The 16,488-nt window shown below is 52.4% G+C and overlaps 1 protein-coding gene across 2 annotated transcripts in view; it reads left to right on the top strand.

Annotated features, from left to right (window-relative positions):
* Positions 1-8,780, top strand: part of KCND3 (potassium voltage-gated channel subfamily D member 3) — a 194,959-nt gene extending 186,179 nt beyond the window's left edge. The window contains exons 5-9 of one of the 2 annotated variants that reach the window (XM_036272789.1): positions 2,855-2,956; positions 4,378-4,467; positions 6,249-6,305; positions 7,411-7,658; positions 8,324-8,780. In XM_036272789.1, the coding sequence (XP_036128682.1) occupies positions 2,855-2,956; positions 4,378-4,467; positions 6,249-6,305; positions 7,411-7,658; positions 8,324-8,525 (699 nt within the window). In that variant the 3' untranslated portion in view covers positions 8,526-8,780. The remainder of the gene's footprint in view (positions 1-2,854; positions 2,957-4,377; positions 4,468-6,248; positions 6,306-7,410; positions 7,659-8,323) is intronic. The other variant, XM_036272791.1, reaches the window with a different exon arrangement.
* The last annotated feature ends 7,708 nt before the right edge of the window (positions 8,781-16,488 follow it).

Here is a 16,488-nt window from a genome sequence, read left to right as displayed (position 1 = left end):
AAGAGCCTAGAAGGTCTTGGCCGGTTTGGCTCAGTCGTTAGAGCATCGGCCTGCAGACCCAAGAATCACAGGTTCAATTCCGGCCAAAGGTATGTACCTTGGTTGCAGTTCGGTCCCCAGCCCCGGTCGGGGTTGTGCAGAAGGCAGCCAGTCGATGTGTCTCTCTCACATTGATGTTGTTCTCTCTCTCTCCCTTCCTCCCACTTTATCTGAAGATAAATGGAAAAATATCCTGGGGTGAGGATTAAAAAATAAATAAAAGAACCTAGATGATCTCAAATTCCCTTTTAACTCTCACGATGTCCTGATGGCCATGGAGGATAGTGAAGCTGACCGGTCCACGCAACGATTGAGCCCACTGTGTGGCTTCATCAGTGTGGATTTCTGGGCCAGGTGTGGCTTCCTTCTTCCTGGGCCTCACGGGCCTGCTTGAGCACCTGCTCTGTGCGAAGCTCTGTGCTACTCACCGAAGATGGAGATGCACGAGCCCCAGACTGTCCTCAGGAGCCCAGCCAAGCCAGGGAGCCTCACCAGGTTTCAGGTGCTGGGTCTGGCTCTGTAAACACATTGCAACCCTCTTCACCCAGCTTGGGAAGTGATTAAACGATGCAGTACATTTGATATGACAATCGGTTGCTTTAATGGCGCCCAGGGTAAGATAAGATTAAAAGAAGTGCCACAGAGGAGAACAGGAGAATCTTTCATCTCTGGAAAGTAATGAAGACAGACCCCAGACACGGGGAAAGGTCGGGCTCTAAGTGGTGTGATCAAGTTACAGAGGCCATAATGAGCTTGACACAATTGGATTTCCATATGCCACTCTCACACCCAGTCCTCACCCCGAGCAGTGAGAGCATCCACCACGGTAAGGAGCCTCCTTGCTGCGGACAGCTGGCTGAGGGGGGCTGGGGCAGGGCCCCCAGGCCCGGAATCGGCCTGGCCTTGAATGCATGCTCTTTGCTGGAGAGAGGAGAGTAATGGGGCTTCCTTGCCACCCTCTCTCCCAGGTTCCCCTTCTTTCTCTCCATGTAGGGCAGTGTTCTTCCTCAGAAATTACAGGCAGATCTTCCCATTCAAGTCCTGGCCTCTTCCCTGTTTAGAAGCCAGGGAAGGGAGTTGAAGTGTCCCTCCCTGCAGGGACGTGGCCACAGGGCAGCTTCCCAGGAAACCAGCCGTAGAAATTGTCCTTTGTGCTTCTGCTGACAGCCTGACTGAGTCCCTGGCTTCTGTTTCACAGACAGGCCAGCCCAGCTGCACACTCAGAGGGGACTCGCCTGTGCTGGGGGAGGGTGATAGGCGTGGAAGCTCAGAGGCCACGCCAAAGTTACACTGGACGTTGCAGAGGCAGAAGGGGGACCCCTGAGCCCAGGACGGGCCTGCGTGCCTGTGGGCTCCTCTGCTTCTGGGGCCAGGGCCTGGGGCTGGTCAACAAGAGCCCAGGCCACCAGCTGCTTTTTCAAACCAGCGGGAACCCTGTATGGTACCTGCTCCCTCTCCCGAAGGCTCTGTCCTCTGCCCTTGCTCTGTGGTTCTGCTGCTGACACAATGACACTGATTATGACCATTAGGAAGGAGGAGAGCAGCCAGCGTGGGTGGTGTGTGCCTCTGCGGGGGTCTGCGGGAGGCTGCCAGGCGGGAGCTGAGGATTTCACTTGTCCTAGTTAAAGCCAAGTGCTCTAGGAAGTTGTTCCGTCCTCCACTCTGCCACACACACATGCTCCCGCACTTGTCCCCAAGGACGAGCACAAAATAAAAAGCATATATTAACACATATATCCACTCCCAAAGACAGACATGCAACTGTAAATGTGTTCATTTATTTAATAATTACTAGGGCTGGGGATACACCCGTGAACAAAGCAAAAACTCCTGCCCTCAGGGAGTGTACATTCTGGCGGGGGAGAGACAGTAACAAGACAGGTATACAAAACGTTTGCCACCTTCGTAGTAAGTGCTAAGGGAAAAATAGAGAGCAGAGCAGTGACGAAGCGCTGAGGGCCCGTATGCACACTTTTTGCTTTTCTCATAATTAACCCATATTGGGGCACCTGCTGTATGCAGGGATGTGCACTGGACCCTTGGAAGGGAGGGTCGCAGGAGGGGAGGGTCGCAGGAGGGGAGGGTCGCAGGTGGGGAGGGTCGAAGGTGGGGAGGGTCGCAGGAGGGGAGGGTCGCAGGTGGGGAGGGTCGCAGGAGGGGAGGGTCGCAGGTGGGGAGGGTCGCAGGAGGGGAGGGTCGCAGGAGGGGAGGGTCGCAGGTGGGGAGGGTCGCAGGAGGGGAGGGTCGCAGGTGGGGAGGGTCGCAGGAGGGGAGGGTCGCAGGAGGGGAGGGTCGCAGGTGGGGAGGGTCGCAGGAGGGGAGGGTCGCAGGAGGGGAGGGTCGCAGGTGGGGAGGGTCGCAGGAGGGGAGGGTCGCAGGAGGGGAGGGTCGCAGGTGGGGAGGGTCGCAGGAGGGGAGGGTCGCAGGTGGGGAGGGTCACAGGAGGGCGGGAACACATGCTCCATGAAAGAGCCCGCCACCCATTAGAGATTAGAAATATCCGACAGGACACTGAGTAAAGGTCAGGGAACTTTTGGGAGGAGGGAGGACTTTGATGAGAGGTGTTTCTCCTGCCAGGATAACACCTGGGCTGGAGAGGTGAGTGGAACCTCCAGGAACTCTGATCATGACACAGCGTCTCAGGCCCAGAACCCAGGGTCTGTGAACCGAGATCCGTGAGGTTGGGGAGAAGCAGCCTCCTCGCCCGCATCCAAAATCACCTGGGACCCAGCCTCGCTGGACAGCCTCCTGGCCCTGTCTTTGCCAGGCCCACAGCTGTTAGACTTCACTCTTTGATTCTCTCTGCCAATCACAGAAGGCCCGCCTTGCCAGGATCCGTGTGGCCAAAACAGGCAGCTCCAATGCCTACCTGTACAGCAAGCGCAACGGGCTCCTCAACGAGGCTCTGGAGCTGATGGTAGGTGCCCAGGGGACCTGGGCAGGGGAGGGGGAGCTGATGGTAGGTACCCAGAGGGCCTGGGCAGGGGAGGGGGAGCTGATGGTAGGTGCCCAGGGGACCTGGGCCGGGGAGGGGGAGCTGATGGTAGGTGCCCAGGGGACCTGGGCCGGGGAGGGGGAGCTGATGGTAGGTGCCCAGGGGACCTGGGCCGGGGAGGGGGAGCTGATGGTAGGTGCCCAGGGGGCCTGGGCCGGGGAGAGGGAGCTGATGGTAGGTGCCCAGGGGGCCTGGGCCGGGGAGAGGGAGCTGATGGTAGGTGCCCAGAGGGCCTGGGCAGGGGAGAGGGAGCTGATGGTAGGTGCCCAGGGGACCTGGGCAGGGGAGGGGGAGCTGATGGTAGGTGCCCAGGGGCCCTGGGCCGGGGAGGGGGAGCTGATGGTAGGTGCCCAGGGGGCCTGGGCCGGGGAGGGGGAGCTGATGGTAGGTACCCAGAGGGCCTGGGCCGGGGAGGGGGAGCTGAAGGTAGGTGCCCAGGGGGCCTGGGCCGGGGAGAGGGAGCTGATGGAAGGTGCCCAGGGGACCTGGGCCGGGGAGGGGGAGCTGAAGGTAGGTGCCCAGGGGGCCTGGGCCGGGGAGAGGGAGCTGATGGTAGGTGCCCAGGGGGCCTGGGCCGGGGAGGGGAGCTGAAGGTAGGTGCCCAGGGGGCCTGGGCCGGGGAGGGGGAGCTGATGGTAGGTGCCCAGGGGGCCTGGGCCGGGGAGGGGGAGCTGATGGTAGGTACCCAGAGGGCCTGGGCCGGGGAGGGGGAGCTGAAGGTAGGTGCCCAGGGGGCCTGGGCCGGGGAGAGGGAGCTGATGGTAGGTGCCCAGGGGACCTGGGCCGGGGAGAGGGAGCTGATGGTAGGTGCCCAGGGGACCTGGGCAGGGGAGGGGGAGCTGATGGTAGGTGCCCAGGGGGCCTGGGCCGGGGAGAGGGAGCTGATGGTAGGTGCCCAGGGGGCCTGGGCCGGGGAGGGGGAGCTGATGGTAGGTGCCCAGAGGGCCTGGGCCGGGAGCTGATGGTAGGTGCCCAGAGGGCCTGGGCCAGGGAAGGGGAGCTGATGGCAGGTGCCCAGAGGGCCTGGGCAGGGGAGGGGGAGGGGATAAGGGGCTTGTTTTCTCGTCTGGGGTACCAGTACTCCCTCCCTAAAGCCGCAGTTTCAACCCCGAGGACATATTTCCAAACTTCCCCAGGCAGCAGCCTTCACATACCTCCCCCATGGGCTTGTCACTGCTACCCAAACCAGCTTCCAGCCAAGGCCCTCTAGCCCAAGGACTGGCATGTTCTATGGTGACCCTAAAATTTGCTTCACCCAGATTTTTCCAGTGCCCTCCTGTCTTCTGTGGGGAAGTGAGGGCGGGGGAGAAGGTCGCCAGCTCTCTCTCTTCCTGTCTCCCTAGGGCTCCCCGGAGGAGGAGCGCGTGGGCAAGACCACCTCGCTCATCGAGAGCCAGCACCACCACCTGCTGCACTGCCTGGAGAAAACCACTGTGAGTCCAGCCCACTGCCCCTCCCTCTGCCTGACCCTGGCCCTCGTCCAAGGGTCGCACTCAGAGAGAACTCGGCTCACGTTCTTATCCTGAGCCCAGGAGTCAAAGCCTATCCCCTTCAGACCCAAGAAATAGTGGTGAAGACTTCAACCCTCAGACAAAGAGTGGAGCAATCACAAGGCCGGGGCCAGCTCTGTCCTGCAGCGCCCTGAGGAGCCCATCACCCCAGCCTCTCCACACCCCTACCCCAGTCCCATGGCCCGTTTCTTGGTTGCTGAGGGCTGGGGGCTAACGGCTCTGCCTGTCAGTTTCCCAGTTCTGGTGGGCACCACTCTTCCAAACTAGGGCTGAATATCCACGAGGCTGCTGCAGGACAGCCGAGACCATGTCAGCTCTTGTCCTGTCTCTGGGGCTAGGTTGATGCAATGTATGGGTCCCTCTGCTCCCTACATTACTCTTAGAACAGGAGGCAGTAAAGGAGGCAGCACATGATTTCCCTAAGCAGAGATTTTATTATGATCACTTCCTCCTAGTCACCTGCCGTCCCAGGGAGTTCAGTTCTGAAAGGCGTCTTGTTAAAACGGAGTGATGGTTCAGGGCGGCATGGTCGGAACGTGGAATGATGCCTGTGCCTCCCCAGCAGACTAGAAGGAAGGGCAGTGGGCCAACCCTGGACCCTTGGCGGAAAGTGTTTGGAACGGGAGGGAGGGAGGAGAAGTCAGGGTGGACAACCACAGAAACCAGCTGAATCCCTTTCCTGTTCTTCCCTAGAACCTCCCTCCCCAAAGAGCCTATAGTCAGGGCTCAGCACACTAAGAACTTGCCAGTTCTAAATGCTCCGTATCCCAGCCTCCCCACTGTGGGGATAGATGTTAGATGACTCTTGCTATAATCCAAATGCCGACACTGTGGATGGCAGTTAACCCAATGAGGACTTCCAAAATGGGGAGACACTCTGAAAACCCATTTCCAGACACACCAAATATTTCTTAGTATCAGGAACTATATAGCTCTGGCTGGTTTGGCTCAGCGGTTGGAGCGTCGGCCTGTGGACCAGAGAGTCCCGGGTTTGGTTCCCACTAGGGGCACGTACCAAAAAAAACAAAAACAAAAGCAACTATATATACACATCTAGAATTTCTCTCAAAGACTCAGAGCTCGCCAAAGGGATAGGCCCGGACCCAACTGCCCTTTCCAAGCTGCATGTGCTGGGCGGAATGGGTGACATTATTTGGGTTGGAAGGGCTGGAATGTTGGCATTGAGGAAATGTGATTTGGGGATCAAGGGATGGAATGCTGGCCTCAAAGAGGTGGAATGCTGAGTTTGAGGGAGAGAATGTCGGATTGTGGGGATGGGGTTTTGCCATCAGAGGTGGAATGCTGGACTTTAGGGGAGATGTGTTGGGACAGAAGAGGCAGAATGTGGGGCTGGAAGGAATGAACATGGGGTTTGAGCAGGGTCATGCTGGGAGAAGGGTGGAATGCTGGGAGAAGGGTGGAATTCTGGGACAAGGGTGGAATGCTAGGAAAAGGGTGGAATGCTAGGAGAAGGGTGGAATTCTGGGACAAGGGTGGAATGCTGGGACAAGGGTGGAATGCTGGGAGAAGGGTGGAATTCTGGGAGAAGGGTGGAATGCTGGGAGAAGGGTGGAATGCTGGGAGAAGGGTGGAATGCTGGGACAGGGTGGAATGCTGGATTGAGAGACTGTCAGTCTGAGCTTGGGAATGCTGGAACGCACAATCAATGGTGTTTTATCTTCTGTTGGCATGTTGTCCTGTAGGGGTTGTCCTATCTTGTGGATGATCCCCTGTTGTCTGTACGAACGTCCACCATCAAGGTATAACTTTTTAAAAATTCAATCGATGTTTTTCTTTCTGATTCTTCTGAGTCTGTGGACCCCCTCCTCCCCTGGTCTGGTCTCTGCACGTGCTGTCCATTCTTCTGGGGCTTCTCCCCCACTGCCGCCACTCCCAGCACCAGCTCAGGCCTCCCGTTTCTGTGACCGTACCTGGCTGCCCTTCTGATTACCTCTTTAGCTTCCCAGGGCTCGGAGGGGGTGGAGGAGCACGGCACCGATGGTGGTGTCCTAGGCACGTCCAGTGCCACGTGTGGGCCACATCTGGGCCACCTCCCCAGCTCATGGGGACTGCTGGTATTGGCGTCAGGGCTGGTCTCTGAACTCTCTTCTCATGCTACCTCTCTTCTGACTTTCCCTGCAGCCTTGGCTCGATCATTAGTGCCTTAGATTTCTAGTCACCTTGGGCAAACAGCCATTTTATTTCTCTTGGGTTCTGCTCCACCCCACCCTGATGGCCTCCAGTCCGGAGGCGGTTAGCATTCCCTTCCCATGCTTACCCTTGACCTAGGGAACCCTGTGCCTCCAGGTATCCATTCCCCCAGGTATTCACATCCCATAATCAGGTGAAAAAAACAACAATAACTAAAAGAAACCATAACCCTGACAGCTTGATCTTATTGGCCTTCAAGAGCAAAGCTCTTCCAATTCTGAGTAATCCGGTGCCTTTCTGAGCTGGTCTCATGCTTACGCAAATTCCTGAGAATCTCCCCCGTTCCGTCCAGAAGACCACTTCGCAATCCACCCACAGCAGCGACCCCTTCCCTGCCACCACGGGGTCCCTTTGCTCCCAGCTCTGACCATGCCACTGACGCCCCCACCCGTGTCCTCTGGGTCCTCAGCTCAAAGCTGTAGATGGCGTGCGCACCACATCCTGACTTAACGACTACAGCCCCCACCTTTCAACCCGACGGCCAGGGCTGCCCACAGAACTCTCTCCCTCCTCATCGGATGCTTGTCTGTGCCCCAGGCAGCTGGGAGTCCTCTCTCCGGCCCGGAACAGAGACAGGCAGCCATCCCGAGTCTGGGGGCTCTTCCCCTCCTTCCTGCCTCCTTTCCCTACGTCTCCTCCTTCTGCTTCCCACAGAACCACGAGTTCATAGACGAGCAGATGTTTGAGCAGAACTGCATGGAGAGCTCAATGCAGAACTACCCGTCCACGAGAAGTCCCTCGCTGTCCAGCCACCCCGGCCTCACGACCACCTGCTGCTCCCGTCGCAGCAAGAAGACCACACACCTGCCCAACTCCAACCTGCCGGCCACTCGCCTGCGCAGCATGCAAGAGCTCAGCACGATCCACATCCAGGGCAGCGAGCAGCCCTCCCTCACCGCCAGGTGGGTGCCCTCCGACAGCGCCACTCCCAAAGGCCGGTACGTCCAGCCACAGAACTAAACCACCTTAGCCTTAGGAGATCCCTAGCCCTCCATCCCCCAACCTAAGGCGTGGGCCCCCTTCTCCTCCCCCGAGGACCTTTCTTCTTATCCTTACAAGTCAGCGCAAAGGTCCTTCATACACGTTGGGGGGGGGGGGTACTAGAGCAGGCTTAGGCCTATTGTGTGGTTAGATACCAGAAGAAACAACTCCCTGAAGAAATCCACCAACGACCTATCCCAGTGCAAAGAATGGACCAAGGAACTAAATCTCACACTTGTGTTAGACACGGCTTGTCCCCGCTGAATGTGAATCGCAGACTGATGTCCCCTCCTTTCTCTGCTCGTGTGTAGACTGCTCCCCACCACCTGCCGTGAACTGCCAGGAACTCAGGGAAAGCCACAGGCAGATGCCGTAACGCCCACCGGAGGGAGAATCGTATCTTCCGAGTCCCAAAGCCCAATGTCCAGGACTTGGCAGTTGTTGGTAGTTTAGGAATAACAGTGAGAATGGATGATTTCGGGCTGATGACCCAAAGCAGAGACAGAGCTAGAAATGTCGGGGATCAGGAAGCTTTGGGACACTTGCAAGAGGCCCCATCCTCAACTCACTCTTTCTTTTATCCCAGTCGCTCCAGCCTTAATCTGAAAGCAGACGACGGACTGAGACCAAACTGCAAAACATCCCAGATCACCACAGCCATCATCAGCATCCCCACTCCCCCCGCGCTAACCCCCGAGGGGGAGAGCCGGCCACCCCCTGGCAGCCCAGGCCCCAACACGAACATTCCTGCCATAGCCAGCAACGTTGTCAAGGTCTCCGCCTTGTAAAACCACTGGACACAGAGCCAGTGCGGGTGGTGGGAGTGCGGCGGGCTGGCATGTTGGTGGGTGGCCACTGGGACCACTCCGTCCCCCTCCCCACCTGCCCTGCTGCACCCCAGCACCGAGGCTCGTGCCTGGGAGGAACCAGAGCAGAGGGCCTGCCGTTCGCTGCTGCTGCTGCTGCTGCTGCTGCTGCTGCGTGGACACAGCCCTGTGATTCTGCCTGTCCCTGGGGCCGGAGGAAGGGAGGGTGGGGGTAGGGAATGGGAACGGGGTGTGGGGCCGCTGCGCCAGGGCAGGGCCTGGAGGGAAGCCTCAGACCAAGTAGCAGTTGTTTCTGGAGACCCCAGGGAGGAAACACAAGACCAAGAGCCGCACAGAGGCCGAGTCGTCACGTGCAGAACAGGAAGAACGTGTAACACTGTGTATTTAAGCACCTTTTCAAGGCTCTTAATGGATAATATTTATTCATGGGAAAAGGTGGAAAACAAAAACACCAATGGATTTTTGTGAAACATTTTTCTCCATGGACCCAGTACCTTTGAACCAAAACAATGCATTTTGTGAGGGTTTTTGTTTTTTCTTTTATTCTCCTTTTATAGCAAAAGCTTTTAGGCTAAGAAGCCAGTTATTGCTGAGTTCTCTCTCCATTTCCCCAGGTGGGTGAGGTCATCGGAGCCTGGGCCCCCACCGCCCAGCTGACCTGCACAGAGCTGCCGTGACCACACAGCAGCAAGTACCCTCGGTCTGTCCCTGTCCCCTGTCTCTGTGCCTCTCCGCTTCCCCTGGCTGTTTGTCAGTTGTCCAGCGTCTGTCTCTCCACGGACCCCGGTGATCCCGAGACGTGCCAGTGAGCCTCGCTGCAGACGCCCGAGCCGCGGGCCTGGAAGCGGTGTCTGTAAATGCAGCTGTGCAGGAGAAAGGCCCAAAGCAAAGCGAGGGTCCGGGGGGCGGGGGAGTCTCCCTTGGAGAACTTAGTGCTTCTCATGGTTGGAACCACCGCTTGCAGTTTCCATGTCTGGCTTAGAAGGGGAGCGACCAGATGTATCACACTGAGATTTTGAAAAAGGAAATAGCCAACTCTGGTGGTGCCAGAGGAGAGGGCAGGAGACCCCGGGGCTCACCGCTGCCGCGGGCCGGGGCCCTCGCGTGAAGCCCAGCCAGAGCTCGCCCAGAGGCCCCACGAGCACTTCCTGCAGGGCGCAGGGCGCAGGGCGCAGGACCAGAGGCTGCAGGTTTAGCCTAAGTGCCTCCCTCGCGAAGGGTGCGCCGAAGGGCGCCAGCAAGTGGGATGATCCTCGCCTGGTCTGAAAGATGTCTCGAGGTCTGAAGAGTCTGCAGGCCTGATGTCCTGGAAGACAGCCAGAGGGGGGGAGCCTGGTAACTTCCATGCAGGTGAGGGGGTGCATATCATTTCTGGCAACCTGGACAGCATTTCAGTTCAAGTGGCTTGCACCTCGGTGGGGCTGGAATAGCATTTCTGGAGCCTGACTATCCATTTTCACTGCCCTTCCTGCCCTCCCCAGTCCCCAGCTGCCCCTGCTGCCGTCTCTCTGGCCTTCCCTCTGGGATGCAAGAGCTTCTCAGGAGCTCTGCACCCGTTCTCCAGCTTCGTGGTGAGCTGTCGGACGGTAGGCCGAGAATCCAGCCGCCCTCCACGGCCATGCACATGAGTTTCTCTAGCCTGGAGCCCTAGAGCACCTTCAGCAGGCCTCCTGTGACCCCAGCTCTACTGACCCTGTAAAGAGGAAAGTCCAAGCATTCTGAGGTGGCACCTAACTGAAGGTGGGCAGAGGTCAGAGAGGAGAGAGCCTTCCCCCTTATCTCATTTGCTAGCCTCACTGACCACTGACCGAGTCCTTTCTCTGGGTCTGGCCTCAAGGACTTCCCCTCACCACGAGAGTGGAGTGGTTCTGGCCTGCTCAGCTGCGGTGCAAGTAGGCAGAAGAGCTTTACAACCACAGAGGGATACGTGTACACACACAACCTAAACACACCTAAGAATAAGCACTTAAATCCATTCGCTTCACACACATTAGGAAGGCAAAGGACTAGGCTGGACTCTGTTTGGGGGCAGGCAAAGGACTAGGAAAGGAATTTTTCTTTTGGAAGAATGGGTGATGGAACAAAGTTATGACTGTCTAGGCATCTAAGTTTACATCCTAGGGACTGAGCGGGATAAAGAGGTAAATAAGAACACGGCTGCTTACACACACACTGCCTGTGTTTAAGAACAGGTCATCCTAGGTTAGAGTAATGACTAACCCAACCCAGGATGTTTGATCCTGCATCAGGGGAGCACACAGTGGTCCCCACAAAAATCAATGAACAAATTTTAATAGTCATATCCCAAATAATTTCCCATTCTTTTACCCTAATTAACAAAATGTTTTGTATCCTTCAATTTCATTTCCAAATCACACATTCTGCCAGTTCCTAAAAAACTGTTGGATGATCGCCTTCACCTCCATCCCGCAGTGTAGCCTTGGCCAGGGATGAGACCAGTTCACCTCTGGGCCGAAAGGTGTCAACCCAGGGTCCTCCAGGAGCAATGGCTTTCTGGTGCAGCAACCTTGAGCTTTCATCCTTCATCAACCACTTCAGCATAATGAAAGGTTTCCCAAACCACCTGCCCCATTCAATCCCACTCAGCATTAGAGAGGGTTAAAAAGAAAACCAATTAATAGAATGCATTCAGATGAATGGATACTTAGAAAATAAAATATAAAGAGATTAAAGAATCTTTTTAATAGTTTACAGTAGAGAAAGCTGAGGCCCAGAGGAATTAAGTGACTTGCTCAAGGTCATGCAGCCATTTAATGACAGAGCGGGGACCAGAACATAAGTCCCTTGGCTGTTAGTCCAGTGCTTGTCCCCACTGCCTCTCAGAGTAATGATGCTTTGGAGAAGACATCAAAGAATACATGCTGTAACTAGAGACCGAGCTTATAAAGATGTCAGTGCTCCCTGGACACAGCCCTCGGAAACCACTTGACTGTGCTGCTACAAGCCATCTCCCTGGAAACCATTCCCTGAGTAGAACCGGCCCTGGACTATCAACTCTGTCAAAAAGAGGTGAACAAGTGAACAGTCAGGTTGTTTGTCAAATGCTCTCCTCACTGAAGAGAGGGCTTGGATGGCATTCAAAGCATACCTTCTGTAGTCCTTTTGATCCTTACTACGACCTCTGGTGGTGGTAGGGCAAGGAACTAAATCCTTGATTGGCAGGAAAAAGTCGAGTGACTTCTCAAAGTTCACACGGCAGAACCATGATGGCAACCAGGGCTCAGACATCGTGTCCTGGGGTTTTTCCTCCATGTCGCGTTGCATTGCTGTGAGGCTTGCTTATATTTTTAGTACCTGGATGTCAAGGGTGGTGATTAAGGGCGAGGAAGCATTCCATTCAGAAACACCCTGAACCAGGACCCCAGAAACTCTGGACTGTTTCTCTTTTGTCTGCTGTTTCCATAACTAGTGTCAAGCTCAGGACCAACTGCATAGAATCCTGTTCCAAGGCCAGATATTCTCAATGACGGTTGAACACAACTGTCTACAATCACAGAGTGTAAGACCAAAGTGGAAAAGTGAAAGTAAGAAAAACAATTTGAGCAGAAGTTAAAGTGGACAGTTCACACTGATTTAAATTAACAAAAAGTCAACTCGTGGGCATGCTGAGGACTTGACCCAGTTTTCAAACTGGGATTCCTACAGTTCAGGATCACTTCACTTATTAGAATATAGGCAGGAAAACTGTACATTGAAACACGTACTTGGATTTTTCCCCTCTTTTAAACTTTGTGGAGGTAGTCGTTAAAACTTAGATCTTGATTAATTAATTCCAGTGGTCCAGACGCCCTTACTTCAATTACCAGGTAACTACAAGGCAGAGAGCTCTCAATGCTGGGAATCTTAGGTTACTAAGGCAATATTTCTCTTCTAAACTAGTTGGCATGGTAACCATAACAAACAGGAACCTGGAATACTTTTATTTCCCTTTCTGATTTCCTTATGAGATCTCATCATTTGCAAAGCTTTAAAATGACTGGATGAAGGAGAAACATTGCTATGACCCATGACCCTTGGAGCCCAAGCAGCAACATGAAAACGAAAAGAATGTGGTTAGCTGTGAAAGAAACAGCTTTAAAGGGGTTCCTTTTGAGTCTTGTTTTCTATTCAGGATGTTCTATGTTTTTCTCATCTAGTGTGGGAATGACTTTATCTTAGCAGGTTATAACTACACGACGATGTCACCCTAACCAGTGTAGGATACTGACCCAAGTCCTGGGGGGCTCCTTGGACCAACAGACTATTTTACAAACCTGGGAGGTGGGAGGGTTGGTATATTTTTGATAACCAGACATTCCAATGTATTGTTTTCCTTAGAGGTCGCTCCCCCCCATTAATGTCACCGTGAAAAACAAGTGTGTTCTTTTCTATTTTCGTATAATAAATGGGCTTTGCTTACCAACATCACAATGGCAAAGAAGAAATACTGTACAAAACTGCAGGAAGACAAACCTGTGAAAACTTTCTATGGAAAAAAAGAAAAAACTCTGGAGTTTCCTGTCGTCTCCTTTTGAAACTGTAGTGCATATGTTAAAACGTGTATCATTTACAGTACTGAGTCGCGTGCCGCTGCTGTACCGGATGTGTCCAATCTGGATTAAACTATGTGCCACAAACCCTACAATGATTGTTTATTTTAATACCAATTCTCCCGCTATACACTAAAAATAAGGGTGATTTGAACAAAGGGAGCCTTTCGACCTTGCTAGAGAAAAGTCACAGCACCTGAAACTAATATAATATTGTCAACTGTAATAAAAAAAAAAAAAATTTAAAGGAAAGTCACAGAAGCTCAGAAAAGTGCTTAAAAGTCGTCTAATCCTCCCTCCCCAGCATCCCTCAATGCAAACAACTCCTGCGACACCCTGACAGTCTCGCCTGCTCGACACCCTGACAGTCCCGCCTGCTTGCCTTTGGTCAGGGACGCTCACCACAGGGCAAGGCTTTGACTGCACTTGTCAACAGCTCTACTGTGAGGCCCAGCCCTGTGTTACTGAGAGAGAGAACTTCTGCCTTTCTGCATCAGTACTGGTTCTGCTAAGAACACACTGAGTATGTACTCCTCCATCTAAGCCAAGGTCTCAAACTAAAAAGAAAACTCAAAACCAAAGGCTGTATAGGGTACAAGAGAAAGCCTGGGGACCAGATAAGAGACTCCAATTTAGGGTTTACCACTTACTGAGACCCCACGTCAGTCCCTTTTCTCTCGGCTTGTTTGCTTCCTTATCTTAAATATGGGGAAATCGGATGAGTATCCTGGAAATCTGCCGTCACCTTAATAATTCTGATTCAGGTAGCAAGAGCAACAGGCATTTTCATGTCACCATGATGTGGCAACAACAGTGGGAATCCTTTTCATTTTCCCACAACCACCAGATCCCAATCAAAGAACACTGGAACATTTTCCAGTTCCTTTTCATAGAAAAGGAACATTAGGGCCCTGGCTGGTTTGACTCAGCGGTAGAGCATCGGCCCATGGACCAATGAGTCACGGGTTCGATTCTGGCCAAGGGCATGTACCTCGGTTGCGGTTCATCCCCAGCCCTAGTTGGAGTCATGCAGGAGGCAACCAGTTGGTATGTCCCTCTCACGTCGATGTTTCTCTTTCTCTCTCCCTTTCTCTCCTTCTCTCTCCCTCCTATTCTATCTGAAGAGAAACAGAAAAATATCCTCAGGTGAGGATTAAAAAAAAAAGAAAGACAGACAGAAAAGGAACATTAGGAGGGCCTAGAAGTTGGCTGTGAAATTCATTTCAATCACGGATGCTTGTATCCTTATCACCCACTAGGTGTCACTACAGACCACAGTGCAAATGATCTGGGGAACAAGTACCTGGAAACCAGATGTGCTTTGGGCAGTATGTGCCCTTTCCTTAAAAAGCACAGTGCTAACTGGGACACGTGTGTTTGTTCACCGATGCACAAAACAATAAACATACTCTGCCAAGACAAGAGAATTGCCTTGTGATGGAGTTCCAATGTCAACTGTTGACTGTCACAAATAAAGTTTATTTTTTAAGATTAACAGGTTTAATTTACATTTCCTAATTTACATTAGGAAAAAAAAACCTAAAACTTCAAATTACTCCCTTGTCTCATATGAGTTGATCCACAAGTACTATAATTCCTCTTCAACTATTTTTAATATTTGGAGGCTGAAGTTTACCATTAAACCACGTTTTTAAACGTTCGGTAATTTTACTGCAATACTCAAGCTACTTTAGAAAATACTGCTTTAAAATTGCCCCAAGCCATCATTTATATTCTATTTCTAGGTCAGAATTATGCAAAGCAGCAGGCTTCCCAAAGACCTCTCCACTTTCCCACGAGCAGCCTCACTGAAGCTAGGCTAAGCCCAACCTGACAGGTGTCATCAGTGTACTGTCCGTGTTCCAGAACGCAGACACTCAACCCAGGCACACCTGAATTTATACTCTATATTCATAAAGTAATCATTCTTTTGCCTAGCCAGAAAGTATCTTCTCTTAGTAGTAATATAGTAATTAAATCTTAGAAATGGAAGGGGTCCTGTCTTCCAGTCCAGTCTCCTCGTCTTATCGAGCACTCTGGACCCGGAGAGGATGGCTGTGACTGGTATAATGCAAAGACAAGTATGAAGCACCAGGACGAAGGCTCTTTCCACGATAGCACAAAGCATCCTCAAAGGAAGTGACCTAAATCCTACTATGGATCCTAACAGATTACAGACATGCACCTAGACTGACAAGTTACAAACAAAACAGTCTTTTCCACACACAGATTCCTTCCACAGCTACCACAACTGCATGCCTTATTCAGGAAGGTTACGGCTCAAATTTTCCAAGCAAATGCAATGGAAAATGGAACAATTAGTATTTTCATGTTATGCAGATGCTCGCCCCCAGCTTATTTTTCTATTTATAAAAAAACAAAGCAAACACAAAATATGACAAACCTAAAGAGAGAATCCAATTAATTTCAAGATTAATGGGTAACCTCATTTCTAATTAAGATGCAGCAGTGCCGAGCTGGTGTGGCTCAGTGGACTGAGCTTCGACCCATGGACTAAGAGGTTCCAGTTTGATTTTCAGTCTGGGCAAATGCCCAGGTTGTGTGCTCGCTCCCCAGTAGAGGGCATGCAGGAGGCAGCAATCTCAATGTTTCTCCACCGATATTTCTCTCTCCCTCTCCCTTCCTCTAAAAAAAATCATCATCATCACACACACACACACACACAAATGCAGTAGTATCCTGATTAAAATCCCCTAGCAATGACAAACTCTGAACTTGGCTACATTGAAGGGGAAAGGGTAGAAAGAGAGGTACATTCAATTATATAGCAATGACGGGATTTTATTTAAATGAGTAATTAAAGTCTCTACTTTTTAATGACACACTGGACCTAATTATGGACTTGCTATGTAGTATTATTTCATTCTAATTTGGCAATACTGATATATAAGCCAACCCTACCATCACTGGCCATCCCAAATGACAAGAATCCAAGCTACGCAGAAGTTTAGGGCTGTGCTGTGTCAGATGGTAAATGACAATGGCCTTGGATGTTTGCTCACAGCCCTGAGGAAAATGGTTATGCTGCCTAGACAAGTATATACACAGGAAAGAAGAGCCTTCCTTTTCAAAACTTTATATATCACTACACACAAGGGATTTTCTCACCACAAATACAGCTCAGAGAAGTCTGGGCGCCAAATGTGTTATCATGAAAGGACTGCCACAGAGAAGAAATGAAAGAAAAAGTAACTTCCAATTACACTTTCCTACATCATAATGTATAGGTGTACCATCCCAGAAAAATGACTGTACCCCTTGGACCGTAGTGTTAGAGGTAAAAACTAGGGGGAAATCTCTAGAAGACACAAGATGAGGACACGCGGTGGGAAGAGTTTGGACAGAATGAGTTC

Source organism: Molossus molossus, unplaced genomic scaffold (assembly GCF_014108415.1).
Source record: "Molossus molossus isolate mMolMol1 unplaced genomic scaffold, mMolMol1.p scaffold_m16_p_20, whole genome shotgun sequence".
Taxonomy (NCBI): domain Eukaryota; kingdom Metazoa; phylum Chordata; class Mammalia; order Chiroptera; family Molossidae; genus Molossus; species Molossus molossus.
This window is presented reverse-complemented; position numbering and strand designations above follow the sequence as displayed.